The sequence below is a fragment of the Gekko japonicus genome, unplaced genomic scaffold (assembly GCF_001447785.1).
Source record: "Gekko japonicus isolate JY-2015 unplaced genomic scaffold, Gekko_japonicus_V1.1 scaffold1361, whole genome shotgun sequence".
NCBI classification, from domain to species: Eukaryota; Metazoa; Chordata; class Lepidosauria; order Squamata; family Gekkonidae; genus Gekko; species Gekko japonicus.
The window spans coordinates 37126-51788 of record NW_015161438.1 but is presented as its reverse complement, the minus strand read 5'-3'; the positions used below and the strand labels follow the sequence as shown (position 1 = coordinate 51788).

At 54.1% G+C, this 14663-nt stretch overlaps 1 protein-coding gene across 1 annotated transcript in view; it reads right to left on the bottom strand.

Moving 5' to 3' along the window:
- Positions 1 to 2295: 2295 nt before the first annotated feature.
- The window catches only part of LOC107125569 (fatty acid amide hydrolase-like), a 23317-nt gene continuing 10949 nt past the window's right edge, over positions 2296 to 14663 (bottom strand). The window contains exons 4-14 of the mRNA XM_015428991.1: positions 13075 to 13215; positions 11210 to 11272; positions 10136 to 10256; positions 8373 to 8465; positions 7283 to 7443; positions 6794 to 6879; positions 6452 to 6535; positions 5664 to 5726; positions 3194 to 3271; positions 3006 to 3094; positions 2296 to 2457 (exon numbers count right to left, since the gene is read on the bottom strand). Of these exons, the coding sequence (XP_015284477.1) occupies positions 2296 to 2457; positions 3006 to 3094; positions 3194 to 3271; positions 5664 to 5726; positions 6452 to 6535; positions 6794 to 6879; positions 7283 to 7443; positions 8373 to 8465; positions 10136 to 10256; positions 11210 to 11272; positions 13075 to 13215 (1141 nt within the window). The remainder of the gene's footprint in view (positions 2458 to 3005; positions 3095 to 3193; positions 3272 to 5663; positions 5727 to 6451; positions 6536 to 6793; positions 6880 to 7282; positions 7444 to 8372; positions 8466 to 10135; positions 10257 to 11209; positions 11273 to 13074; positions 13216 to 14663) is intronic.

Genomic DNA, 14663 nt, shown 5'->3' with positions numbered 1-14663 from the left:
TTCTTCACCCAAAGAGTGATTAACACATGGAATTCACTGCCACAGGAAGTGGTGGGTGCTACAAGCATGGACGGCTTCAAAAGGGAATTAGATAAGCATATTGAGCAGAGGTCCATCAGTGGCTATTAGCCGCAAGGTATAGATAGGGGCTCTGGGGCAAGTGATGCTCTGTCTTCTTGGTGCTTGGGGGGGTCAACAGTGGGATGGCTTCAGATGTCCTGGCCCCACTGGTGGACCTCCTGATGGCACTGGTATTTCTGGCCACTGTGTGATACAGAGTGTTGGACTGGATGGGCCTTTGGCCTGATCCAACATTGGCATCTCTTATGTTCTTATGTTCTTAGGAGGCTAAAAAACTGAGAGCTGGCTCACAATAACTCAGCTTAGAGGGAACACCGGTGGCTACCCCCCCCCCCACTACATTCTCAGCCCTCAGACCGGGGGGTCCCCAACCAGCGCCTATGGGCACATAGCACCCACTGACTCCTTTCCCAGAGCCTGCCAGATGTTTTCAGAAACTGGGCTGGGCCGGGTGGGGTAGAATTTCTGACTGGCCATTGCGGGTTTGATGGGCCGTGCAGGTTTTTGTGACTGAAGGTCAGCTGCAGCCGCCATTTTGTGACTGGCTCCGCCTTCTCCTGCAGCCATGTTGTGGCCGCTCCCACCACGCTGTGTCAGAATTCCACAGGCGCCCACAGACTCCAAAAGGTCGGGGGACCCTCTTTGACAGACTCACACCTCTCCATCAGTAAGGATGGCAGGAGAGTCAGGCAGGCCCCTATCTATGAGGGGGCTAATAAGGGCAACGCCTCCTCCCAAATGTGCCCTGCCCCCTCACCAAACAGCTACAGCTTTCCCCTCTCTGGCAGGGCTACCTTTCTATTCAAGCTGGTGAGGGGGCAAGGCACAGTTTGGCGCAGCGCTTAAGAGCAGCGGTCTCTAATCTGGGAGAACCAGGTTTGATCCCCCACTCCTCCACATGCGGCCAGCTGGGTGACCTTGGGTCAGTCACAAGTTCTCTCAGAGCTGTTCTTTCAAGAACAGTTTCTGTCAGGGCTCTCTCAGCCCCGCCTACCTCGCAGGGTGTCTGTTGTGAGGAGAGGAAGGGAAAGGAGACTGTAAGCCGCTCTGAGACTCCGAGTGAAGGGCGGGGTACAAATCCAATCTCTTCTTCTTTTCCTCTCCAACCTCGGCCAGCTAGCTTCCTTTTATCCCCAGCCCTATTCCTGACTCCTCCCTCCCTCCTATTGGCTTTTAGCTCTGTCAATTAGGGCTGGACTCTCTCTTTTTAGGGACGCCCCTCCCCCTGGATCAGGCACCTCGCCCACATGGGGAAGCCACTCGCAGATATACAGAGCTGCAAAGGTCCGGCATGCCTGCCCCAGCCCGCCCTTCCCAACTTTGCACTAGAGCTGCGGCAGCCCCCCACCTTGGCCCAGCTCCACGAGGTCGTTGCCGCCTGGCCCGCCCCGGGAGCGCCAGCGCTGGAGGAGGCCTCGGCCCGGCCATCACCACCTCCCTCGCACTTTCCTTGTCCCCCGCCTTGCCGGCATGTAAGCAGTCGGGACTGGGGTCCTCGGGGTGGGTGCAGCCCAGGCTCGGGGCTTCGGGCACTGCCCCCTCACCAAACAGCTACAGCTTTCCCCTCTCTGGCAGGGCTACCTTGCTATTCAAGCTGGTGAGGGGGCAAGGCACAGTTTGGCGCAGCAGTCAAGAGTGGCGGTCTCTAATCTGGGAGAACAGGGTTTGATCCCCCACTCCTCCACATGCGGCCAGCTGGGTGACCTTGGGTCAGTTACAAGTTCTCTCAGAACTGTTCTCTCAAGAATAGTTTCTGTCAGGGCTCTCTCAGCCCTGCCTACCTCACAGGGTGTCTGTTGTGAGGAGGGGAAGGGAAAGGAGACTGTAAGTTGCTCTGAGACTCCGAGTGAAGGGCGGGGTACAAATCCAATCTCTTCTTCTTTTCCTCTCCAACCTCGGCCAGCTAGCTTCCTTTCATCCCCAGCCCTATTTCTGACTCCTCCCTCCCTCCTATTGGCTTTTAGGTCTGTCAATTAGGGCTGGACTCTCTCTTTTTAGGGCCGCCCCTCCCCCTGGATCAGGCACCTCGCCCATGTGGGGAAGCCACTCACAGATATACGGAGCTGCAAATGTCCGGCATGCCTGCCCCAGCCTGCCCTTCACAACTTTGGACTAGAGCTGCGGCAGCCCCCCGCCTTGGCCTTGCTCCATGAGGCCGCTGCCGCCTGGCCTGCCCCGGGAGTGCCAGCGCTGGAGGAGGCCTTGGCCCGGCCATCACCACCTCCCTCGCGCTTCTCTTGTCCCCTGCCTTGCCGGCATGTAAGCAGTCACGCTTCCCTTGTCCTCCGCCTTGCCGTCATGTAAGCAGTCGGGACCGGGGTCCTCGGGGTGGGTGCAGCCCAGGCTCGGGGCTTCGGGCACTCGGCTGGCCGCCTCCTGGGAGGCAGAGGAGCGGGATGGCCCCAACCCACAGACACTAAACACCATTTCAATTGGCTAGCTCTCCTCCATGTGCTCCTCCCCTCCCCAGGGAGGAGCCTTGGGCGCCGGGGCGACTGTACTTGCCGGCAGCATCATCACACGGCCCGGCTCTGTTGTATTTATTTGTTTGTGCAAATAAATAAATAGATAACGATGTGTTCACCACTACCACGCACTCATTTCCCCCCCCCTCCCAAATACTATTTTTTTCTGGCTAAAGCCTGGCCTGGAGTCAGGTCCAGTGTTCCCTCTAGGCTGAGTTTAGTGTGAACCAACTCACAGTTTTTTAGCCTCCGGCTCACACATTTTTGTCTTGGCTCAGGAAGGGATGGCTCCAGAGCAAACTTAACTCATGCAGCTGCCAAATCACTCGCTCGCAACTTTATTGCCGGTAGCTCACAAAGTAGGATTTTTGCTCACAAGACTCCACAGCTTAGAGGGAGCACTGGCTCAGGCCGGGACAAGATCTTTGCAACAGAGATTTGGGGGGGCCGGGTGGATACCTTAAAAAAAGTCCAGTCGATCCCACATCTCAAGCCTTGTAGATCAGAGGCGAGGATTTCAGAGAGGGATGGTTTGGGCTGGCCTAATCCTGGGAACGATTAAACAAAAACGGAAACCGAATTTAAAACAGGCACGCCGTTTCACAAAGCGAAAGAAGAATTCCCGGGAGGGAGCCGACGAGACTCACCGTATGGATACAGAGGATCCGGGCCTGCCAGGACAGAATACGCGACAGCTGCATCCGTCACCGAAGCACAGAGTGGGCCTGGCCAAGAGAAAACACAGCAGGTGAGTGATCCCCAGCCCCAAAGATATCCGGCTGTCCTCGACCAGAGGCAGGGCCTTCTCGGCCCTGGCTCCGACCTGGCGGAACACTCTGCCCACTTCCACCAGGGCCCCGCGGGACTTCATGCCATTCCACAGGCCTGTAAGGCAGAGGTGTCCTGCCAAGCTTTCAGCTGAGGGCAGCGACGGTTTCCCATCCTAGCTGGCACCCTCTTTCCTGTCCTTCCATTCCGCCCGCTTCGGCCTCTTCCTTGACCTGCCCACGAGACAGAAGAACAGTCCAGAGTAGGTTTTAGATTAAATTAGGAAAGCCACCTGGAGATGGTCAAATTAGGAATGATTGGTCTGCTGATTTTCATCTGTATTTTTTGCATATTTTAAAGTAAAGGTAAAGGTTTCCTGTGCTCGAAAGCCAGTTGAATCCGACTCTAGGGTTGTGGCGCTATCTCCATTTCCAAGCTGAAGAGCCAGCGCTGTCCGAAGATGTTTTCGGTGGTCATGTGCCCGGCATGACTGAATGCCGGGGCACACGGAACGCTGTTACCTTCCCACCTGTTTATCTACTTGCAATGTCTTGCCTTCAAACTGCTAGGTTGGCAGGAGCCGGGGCCGGAGACGGGAGCTCACCCCGTCACACGGCACTCGGGTCTCGAACTGCCTCTTAACCTGTGAGCCACTGCGGCCCCTCCAGTATGTTTTTAACCTGTTGTAAATCACCCAGAGCCCTGCGCACTCAGGGACTGGGCGATTCAGAAATTCAACAAACAACAACGGCACATGCGAGGATCTCAAAGGAAGTTCCGCTTTCTTTTTTTAACATGGTGAGTTTCTAGCCCCTCCGATTCTGGAGACCCATCCAGAAAACAGGCAAAAGACCAGGACTATTTTTTGGGGGGAACGCACAGGAACCGAGTTCCAGCTGGCTTCAGAGTTGGCCACGCCCACTACAGCCAAAACCTCTGTGGGCCTGGTTACAGAGGGGAGTCCCGGAGAGCGACACACACACATCCCGGCGACTCCCAGGTGGGCGGGCCAGGGGGGCCCCTGGAAGGACTGGGGAGGCATTTAAGTGCCTCCCCGTGCCTTCCCCGGCCTGTCAAAGGGCCGGCTTGCCCGGGCTCCCTGCTGTCACGGGGCGCCTGGACAAGCCAAGAGAAGGCATGGGGTGTGGCCTAATATGCTAATGAGCGGTGTTGTCAGGGGTGTGGCCTAATATGCTAATGAGCCATGTTGTTGGGTGTGGCCTATTATGCTAATGAGTTCCTGCTGGGCTTTTTCTACAAAAAAGCCCTGCAAAAGACTAAGGTGGCAGAGTGGACCTTCACCACTGCCGATGTGCGATGGGCAAAGGGAAGTGTATCTTGGACTGCCCCTTTGTGCAAAAATGCTCCTCAGGAGTAAAAGACTAGAAGAGCAGGCAAAAGGGTCGGGCTAGAACGAGGATCCCCAGTGCCCAGGAAACTGGGCAGGGCCAGGTGGGGCTTTTACCCAGCAGGACTTCTGATTGGCCGCTGGAGACCTGATTGACGGTTCTGTGGCAAGAGGCACCAGGTGTCCCCAACATGGTGCCCATGGGCGCATGGCACCCCCTGAAACCTTTCCTGGCATTTGCCAAATTTATTTTTTTTCAGAACTTGGGCGGGGCCAGGTGGTTCTTTTGCCCAGCAGAATCACTGACTGGCCACTGAAGGTTTGATTGACTGATTGAGCAGATTTTTAGGAAACGCTGCTTGGGCGGCAGCTGCGACCACGGCACAGGGATCTCCACTGTGTGATTGAAAATACGCTGCGGCAGCCATTCTGTGGCTGGCTCCGCCTTCTCCTGCAGCAGCCCTTTGGTGGCTGCGCCCATCCCACTGTGCTAAAGGTGCCCACAGGCTCAAAAGGGCTGGGGACCCCCTGGGCTAGAATCAATTCCCCCTGGGGGGTGTTCCCCCCCCCACGTGGGAGAGCATTCAGATACAAAACCCCTCACGGTCTGAGGGTCCATTCTACCATCCCTGAATTCTTCCACCGTATTCCAGCCTCCATTAGAAAGTGGGCAGAAACCCCTGCCGGAGTGCTCAAGGGTCAGGGGTGGCACTTGGGTGCTCCGTGACTTGCCCGTCCCAAACTAAGGCCAAGTTCCCAATTAGGAAAAAATTGAACTTGCAGATTTAGAAAACGCATCTTGCAATGAGCAAGTTGACATAAAGTAAGGAACTGATAGATAACTATTGATTTGCGATGCTCTCTCTTATGAAGGATCTATACATAATCTGCCACATGCAGAAACTCTCTCTCTCTCTCCCTCCCTCCTTCTCCCCGCATACCTATGACACACGTATTTTCTGCAACTGAATACAACCACCCTTGCAAAGAGACCTCCTTACCCAGACCAACGGTGGAATAGGAGAGCGGGTGACAGCCATGGCCACTGATACGTCCAAATGTACCTTTGGGTAAGAAAGGACAAGGCTGGTTAAATGCACAAAGCAGCCCAGCCAAGAAATGGGGGAGGGCAGAAAGGCGGAAAGGCGGGGGTGGGCTGAGGGCAGGGGCCTAGGGGAGGGGAGGCGGAAGCAGTACCGGCTGCCAGGGCCTTCTCTGCCCCAGTCCTGAGATATGCAGAGAGAAGAGACTGGATTTATCCCCCACCCTTCACTACCCGAAGGAGTCTCAGAGCGGCTTATAGTCTCCTTTCCCTTCCCCCTCCCCACGACAGACACCCTGTGAGGTAGGCGGGGTTCAGAGAGCTCTCTCACGAACTGTCCTTGAGAGAACAGCTCTGAGAGAACCTGTGACTGTCCCAAGGTCACACCAGCTAGCTGCACACGGAGGAGTGGGAGAATCAAACCCGGTTTTCCCAGATTAGAGTCCGCGCTCCTAACCACGACACCAAGCTGGCTCTCTGAAGGTGGCCTTGATCCAAAAGAGTAGGTCAGGATGGAGCCCTGGGTTCGGATTCAGGGGGCCAGAATGAAAAGCTCAGATCAGTTGTGAAGCTCCCCCAGGAGACGTGAAGGGTGGGAAAGAATTCTCAGCTGAGCGAATGGGAGGGAAACTGGCCCAGTCCTTCCCGTTTCTCAGCAGCCGATGTCCCTCTGCAGTCTCCTTTTCCCTCTCCCCACCCACCCATTTGGGGGGGCTCAGTATTCCCAGGTGAATGAGCACGGCTTACCTTTCAGTCCCACAACCCCGCAGAAGGAAGCCGGGATCCTCACAGAGCCGCCCCCATCTGTGCCGACAGCCAATGGGCAAAGACCTAACGGGGAAGCGTTTCTGTGAGATTGAAGGGAAGCCGTGCCTCACCCCGGATGTCCCCGGAGTCCATCAAGGTCAGCGTTGTCTACTCAGACTGGCAGCTGCTCTCCAGGGTCTCGGGCAGACGCCTTTCCCGCCACCTCCTGCCTGGTCCTTTTAACTGGAGATGCCGGGGGTTGAACCTGGGACCTTCCGCATGCCAAGCAGAGGCTCTGCCACTGAGCCACCGCCCCAGTTGGCACCTCCCTCGTAGCCTCACCTGCTGCCACGGCGGCCGCGGAGCCGCTGGAGCTCCCGCCAGTGAAATGCCGGGGGCTGTAGGGGTTCCTAGGTGTCCCGTGGTACCTGGAAGTTGGCAAAGGGAAGAGAGAAAGCCTGAAAGGCAGGGCCCCCACAGGCTGCAGGGGTTCCGAAGGGCAAGTTCCGCTCAAGCGGGGTGCCGGCCAGGAGCATCACGCCTAGGTGTCCCGTGGTACCTGGAAGTTGGTAAAGGGAAGAGAGAGAAAGCCTGAAAGGCAAGGCCCCCACAGGCTGCAGGGGTTCCGAAGAGCAAGTTCCGCTCAAGCGGGGGTGCCGGCCAGGAGCGTCACAGAGAGCCTGCCCCAGGTAACAGCCAACAACGTCTTGCAGCTGCATATCACAAGGAATGATCGGTTGTGATGGACTTTGTCCTTCAGGGAGCCAGATGAGCTCTCTCACCGAGGCCCACCTGGTTGGTCAGAAGGCCGCAGAATGCAAGCTACCTTACCTGTTGGGGTTACAGCCTGTGGTCCCGGTGCCCAACTCATGCATGTTGGAGACACCAATAATTATGGCGCCAGCCTCCCGCAGCTTCCTAGTCACTGTGGCGTCCTCCGCCTCCGGCTTTGTGCCCAGGTATTCCGTTCCACTTCGATGGTGATACGGCACCTAGTTTTTGGGGTGTTTTTTTAAAAAGGGAGGTATCTAGAGAGAGAGAGAGCTACGATTCCTGATTGAATCCACAACAGTTCCCAACCAATGCTCCCGCTAAGCAGTGGAGTCTTGTGAGAAAAAAATTCTACTCTGTGAGCTACTGGCATTAAGGTTGTGCACGAGCAATTTGGCTGCTGCGTAGATTAGTCTGCTCTGGAGCCCTCCTGCCTGAGCTGAGACAATAACGTGTGAGCCAGAAGCTAAAAAACTGTGAGCTGGCTCACACTAACTCAGCTTAGAGGGAACACAGTTCCTAACCAACCCTATCCAAGTTCAACAGGCCGGTTGAACATTCCTCCCCCCCAATTCCCAGGGGCAGTGTCAGACTCCTGGGTAAATTAGTTCCCAGCAACATTCACTCTGAATATAGATATACAAGGTTCAAGCAAGGGCCCTGAAATGCCAGGACCAATCACTCCTTAGGATTCCACCCGCCAAAAGCAAGGGCCAGTAAGCCCTTTCACTCTGCCACCCCACCCCCCCAATATGTACAATAAAGCCGAGTGGAGAAAGCTGAGACCCAAGGACCTGAGTTCTCAGAGGTGATAAGAGGCCTGGTACTTCAAAGCAAAGGTCTACCCCAAAGCGAAAGCCTTTCAGTTCACACTCTCCCGCACTCCCTCCCCGGTTGCTATGGCGAATGAGCTGTAAAATGCACAGCGAGTTTGACCACCGCCAGCTTAATTCAGCGAAGGCAAACCCGCGTAGGGCATGTACCACTTTGATCTCCTCCTTCAGGCACATGGGGATTCCATCCAGAAGAGACAGCGGCTGCTTGCTTCTGTACCCCCTCCCCGGTTGCTATGGCGAATGAGCTGTAAAATGCACAGCGATTTCGACCAGCAGCTTAATTCAGCAAAGGCAAACTAGCGTAGGGCACGTACCACTTTGATCTCCTCCTTCAGGCACACGGGGATTCCATCCAGAAGAGACAGTGGCTGCTTGCTTCTATAGCGGGCGGTAGAGGCTTCGGCCATCTGAACAAGGAGAGAGTTCAAAAGTCAGCCGTGTAATATGTCATTACGTCCAAATCTGAACCTGCCGTAGACTGAGGATCAAAAAATCCACACAACAGAGCCAGGGATAGAGAAGGGAGGGATCTTTATACAGTGCCAGGTTTGCAGAAAAATCTTAAATCTGTATATTTGAGGATTAAGCCCCCTCCCAAAAAACAGAGACTGACCCAAGGTCACATCAGCAGGTGCAAGTGGAGGAGTGTGGAATCAAACTTAACCACGACACCAAATTAGAGTCCACTACACCAGATTAGAGTCCGCACACTTAACCACTACACCAAACTGGCTTGTAGCAAACACTTGTAGCTTCAAAACTAAATGAATGACCACTGAAGTATCATTCACAAGACTGCTTTCTGAGATCATGGTGGCCATTTGGGGAGTTGCGAGCAGGACTCCCTCTAAGCTGAGTTAGTGTGAGCCAGCTCACAGTTTTTCAGCCTCTGGCTCACATCTTTTTGTCTTCGCTCAGGAAGGATGGCTCCAGAGCAAACTAATTTAGGCAGCAGCCACATTGCGCGCTCAGAACTTTCATGCCAGCAGCTCACAAAGTAGAATCTTTGCTCACCAGACTCCACAGCTTAGAGGGAGCATTGGTTGCGAGACAGTCATAACATAAGAACATAAGAGACGCCAATGTTGGATCAGGCCAAAGGCCCATCTAGTCCAACACTCTGTCACACAGTGGCCAAAAATACCAGGTGCCATCAGGAGGTCCACCAGTGGGGCCAGGACATTAGAAGCCCTCCCATAACAACATGGCTGAGCATTGGTTTCTATCAGTCAAAGGAAGGAGTGGACTTGGAGGCCAAAGCAGCCCCAGAAAATGCACTGTCCCTCTGCTGCCACATCTCCAGAGGGAGGGAGAACCCACGGGAGCCGGGCTCAGTGGCAACCGCCAGGTTAACTCACTGCCACACACCTTGGCCCTCCCTCAGGCAACACATCACCATACAACTCAGATGGGCCCAGGGAGAACCACCATGCAGCTCACCAAGGCAGCCATGTGATTGACCCAGACCTAGCAGAGGCCACTGAACCACTCAGTCACTCAGTACTGTGCAAATCATCTGGGCCTGGAGGCGGCCACAGAACGCATTGCTGCCGCCATCAGATATCTCACCTGGGTGACTGGCTACTATGCAACTAATACAACTTGCCTGGTCCCAATGGTGACTCACTACAGAACCATTTTTGCAAGTCGGCTGGAGAGACTGCCAGGGGGAGGTAAAAAGGGAAAGCAGAGGATGGAGGAGGAGCAGATGAAGCCAGGTTGGGGTGCGAGAGAAGAAGGCAGAAGGGGAAAGGGAGAGGCTGCGCAGGCTGGCGGGGGGGGGAAAGAGGAGGGAGCGTGGGTAAGGAGGTTACAGGGGGAAATGTGAATAGCATCCCCCTTCTCCAGTCCTTGCGGATCTCCCGCTCCTGTTAATATACATGAACAAAGATAGAGAACAATTGAACACAAGGACAGGCCAAGGTACTCCCAACATAATCGTAACCAGACAGCTGGATTTGAGAACTCCAGAACAGAGATCAAGCACTGATCGACTCCCATCTTCAGAGATTGTATCACGCGTGTGAGAACATTTTCCCGTAAACAAACGGCACTTCTTCCAAGGGAAGCTGCATACCTTGAGTATCTCATCCCGATCCCACTGAACAATCGCTCGGAATGGGGGACTCGATTTCCCAGCATCCTCTAGGGCAGCAAGAATGTTCTTGGCAACCTGAAGGGGTGTTACCTCCCCCGATCTAGGAAACAGGTAAGGGTCAAGGCAGGGATAATTCGGCCTCTTCTCCCTCAAGGTCAGGGCCGCAAGTTCCAGGGCCACAAGTTCATTCATGCACCACACGCATCAAGGTGAGATATTATAATGCACGGGTTGAAGGGCTGGTCCAAAAGGCGGCAGCCCAACTGCCAGTGAGGACAAGCCGCAACAAATGAGTTAGCCCCATACTTGGCGGTGGAAAGAGCCATCAAGTCGCAACTAACTTATGGCAACCCTGCAGGTTTTTCAAGGCAAGAGATGTTCAAGACTGCCTGCCCTCACATAGCAACCCTGGAGGAAGAAGGAGGAGGAGGAGGAGGAGGATGGATTTATACCAGACCCTTCACTCTGAGTCTCAGAGCAGCTTACAAACTCCTTTCCCTTCCTCTCCCCACAACAGACACCCTGTGAGGTAGGTGGGGCTGAGGGAGCTCTTTCAAGAACCGCCCTTGAGAGAACAGCTCTGAAAGAACTTGTGACTGACCCAAGGACACCCAGCTGGCTGCATGGAGAGGAGTGGGGGATCAAACCCGGTTCTCCCAGATTAGAGTCCGCGCACTTAACCACTACACGAAGGCTGCCCGTGCATGTACTAACCAGGTTCAGCCTCACTTTGTTTCCGAGATCTGAGAAGATCATACTAGCGTGGGCCCTCCAGGTCAGGACAGGCCCTTATTACAAGGTCAAAAACAAAGCAGAATCCAGCATGGCAGACATTTCAACAGACTTGTTTTTCACCTATATTGCCCTCCAGAATACCTGGAGGATACCTGGAGGAGAACCAGTGTTCTACGTAGGGCCAAAGTAGGGCTGTGGTGTGGCTTCAGATGATCGATTAACTCTGGCTAGTTTCACAAAAACATGGTTTTGCACTGCATCAGAGCCAACCCACAGACAAGAGGTCCTCCAGAACAGAGACAGTTTCACTTTGCTTACCGGTAGCTGTTCAAATATTCCTGGATCCCTCGGAAACTGAAGGCATTGCTGGTAGAATGGGAACTGTGAAGAGAAAAGGGAAAGGCAAGAGCTGAGAGGGAACCGGTTGGCCCCGCTGGTGGACCTCCTGATGGCACCTGGGTTTTGGCCACTGTGCGACACGGACTGGATGGGCCCCATCCAACATGGCTTCTCTTACGTTCTTATGTTAAAACAGTCTGGAAACAGGGAAGCGAGCGGGCGGTGACCTTAACCAAGCATCCCTTCTCTTTCCAGCAATATGTAAGCACACTCTACCAACAACTGCCTGTCCTTCACTTTCCACAGCCCCACTTCAGCTTCCCAGATATCCTCATGAAACGCCCCATATGCCTCTTGGTAGAAAAAAATGCTCAGCTGGGATGAGGTCATGGTAGATCTAGAAGTCAGGCAGTTCCCGGCTATCCCTGGAGAGGCGCAAGTTCGGAGGCTTCAATCTGCCACCACACTTCATGCAGAGGTAGGCAGAAGAGGCCGCTTACAGGCCAGACTTTGGAACGCAAGGCTTCTGAGAGTTGCAAAATATCCCCTCAGGCAGAACAAACAACAGCGAGAGGAGCTGGCAGGGACTTTGGCACACACTCCTCCTCATAAGCTGGGCCAAGCTCTGCTTTTCAGCTATGGCGCCCAAAGAGGCCGCTGCCGTGCCTCGCCCTGCCCACTGAGCACCCAGCATACGCAAGGTCTATCAGGAGGGATCTTCTCACTGAAAGAAAACTCCAAAGGAAGTTTCGAAAACTAGTTAAGGGCCAAAAGTTAAAAAACAACAATAGCTACAGGGGTCATTCCCTGCAGGAGCGCATAGGAGCGGAGCTCCGGCAGTAAAGAGCCCAGGGGGCGGGCACATGCAACAAGCCCCACCCCCTGCTCCCAGCAGCCCTCAGTCAGAGCAAGAAGCAGCCAGGTAAGCTGCAGAGCCCCCCACCCCCCCGTCCAAAAGTCCAGTGGCACCTTTAAGACCAAGTTTTATTCAGGTACAAGCTCTCCCTCCTCTGCAAGGACAGATCTACACGTTCCCCCCCCCCAATAGCTAGCAATCCAAAAGAGTCCAGTAGAGCCTGAGTTGCCTTCTGACACACTTCCGGTGATATCAGGGGGTGTGTCATATGCAAATAAGTTATGCTAATGAGCTCCTGCAACTCTTTTTCTATGAGATGACCCCTGAATAGGTATAGACAAAAGTACACGTGGTTATTTCAAAAACATATAAAGACCTTGTAGGGGCCCAAATCAAGCCTCGTACCATCTTCAAAGCCACAATTGCACACACACAAAAAAAGAACCATATATGACCTGACACGTTTTGGCCCACAAGAGCCTTCTTCAGAGGTCAAATAGTACAGAACATGACAAGCAACGAAGCCTGTTACTCTTGTATGGCAGTAAACGATTGATATAGGACCAAAACTAGAATGTTCCAATCTGGAATTGAATGACACACACACACAAAAATTGTTTGTGGGGCCACAAATGTATCTGGGCTTGTGTCAGAAGCCATTGCATATATTGGAGATAGTCATGTTGCCAATATGTACCTTCCAGTTTAAGTCCTAAGAGTACAAGTAAAATCACCTTCTCTGGGCCAATATGACATCAATGTATGATAATCTTCTCACTGAACTCCTGGAAATGCAATGAGATAGCTGGGGGGGGGGGCGCTACAGACTTTCCCAGTAGGCCCATGTTTCCTTCAGCAACACGAAAACAAATCCCTCCTCCCCACCCGGCACATGCACAATTTCCCTTTGTTCTTCAAACACAAAGGCCACCTGCCACATTTTCAGACCCAGAACTAACTTCCGGCCCCCCAACCACCCGCTGCTTGCCTTGTTTCCAAGAGCCTCCGGAGGATTTCAGAACCGTCTCTCGGTTCCGAAGAGTCTGTTTTTCCTTCCACAGCAACCACTGGGGTGAATGTGGGGTCTTCGGAGATATCGAGGTAACGCAGGATGGTAAAGTTGTTGACTCTGAAAAAGGCAGGAACCTATGAAGGATTTCAGACAGCCTATCTATTCCATTTCAGGAACTGGTTACTAACAGGTTTTTTTCTGTCATTTCAGACAGACCTGTTTTAGTAACTGGCTGTTAACGGAATATATTGACCTGTTCATACAATGCCAGTTGTCTCCCGTTTGGGAAGCATGCCTGAGTCGTTGTTGACGAAAACTGCTTTCCTCGGGTCTTCAATCCCGTCTTCTGGATCTGAATCACTACAGCGGGCTGTGTAAAATACCCCTTAGCACTTCCTACAGCAACGGGTTTTTTTAACCCTTTTCCCCCCGACCTGCAATCTCTCCTCTTTTTTTTTTTTTTAAATGTTCTACTGGGAACGCTATAACGCTATAACAGGATGTCAAATCAGTGTCATAGCGCTCCCAATAAAATGTTTTTTAAAAAACACCTCTCAGGGAGATCATGCACGCAGAGGGAAATAGCAGGAAAAGAAAGCGGCACAGTTTGAAATGGCCACAGCGCTTCAGAGACGGCTCCTTACCGGAAGGGAAATGCTGTGTGAAACAGCTGGTTTCCTCCATGACGGGCCAATAACGGAAACCATGCCATTTAAAAAGGTAATGTGAAATCGACCTCCGAAGGCGGTTGGGGCTCTGGTACCACTAGAGGGGTTCCAAAGCTCCTCCGTGCTCTTTTCCCAATTGAAAATGGCCACCAGCACCCAGGCTGAGGGACCATTAACACTGGGATTATAGCATGGGGGGAGAAGCAGGAGCTAAATCCCCTCCCCCAATGCCCCTGTTCCCATCACATCTAGTGGACTGACAGCTACATTAAGGGCCTAGCAAGAACTTGAGAGATCCAGTCGCGGAGTTCCTCTGTAACTGTGGTGGCGAACCTATGACACGCATGCCAGAGGTGGCACTCAGAGCCCTCTCTGTGGGCAAATCACCGTTGCCCCAGCTGCCCAGGCAGCCCCCATTGGGCAGTTTGAATGGAGGGTGGGGGCCACGCAGACATCGAGCCAGCAGGGGAAGGAGCCCCCATTGGGCCCCACAACTCCCCTTCTCCTCCAAGGCGGCTGACCGCGCCGAGCAGCACCAGCAGCAGCCTGCAGGAGGGAGCGCCTGCTCGAGTGAGTGCGCCTCTCTGTGCCCTGAGCCCCGCCTGGCCGGTGCCTCGCCTCCTCCAAGCCTGCAAGCGAGTGTCCCTCTCCTCCTCCTCCTCCTCCATGCCATCCTCCGTCAACATAGTCCTCTTCGTCCCTGGGAGGGGGAGGGGGCAGCCCAGACTCTGCCGCCTTCCCACCGCCGCTCCCCTCTCTCCCTCCCTCCAGCGCGCAGGACTCGAGGTCAGGGGGCGAGAGCGGCTCCTCAGGGTTGGTGGGTGCAGACACGGGCTTCGTCATCATTGTGGGAGTTGCAGGAGATCTTCGGGTTTGGAGGGGGGTCGGGGGGGGGGT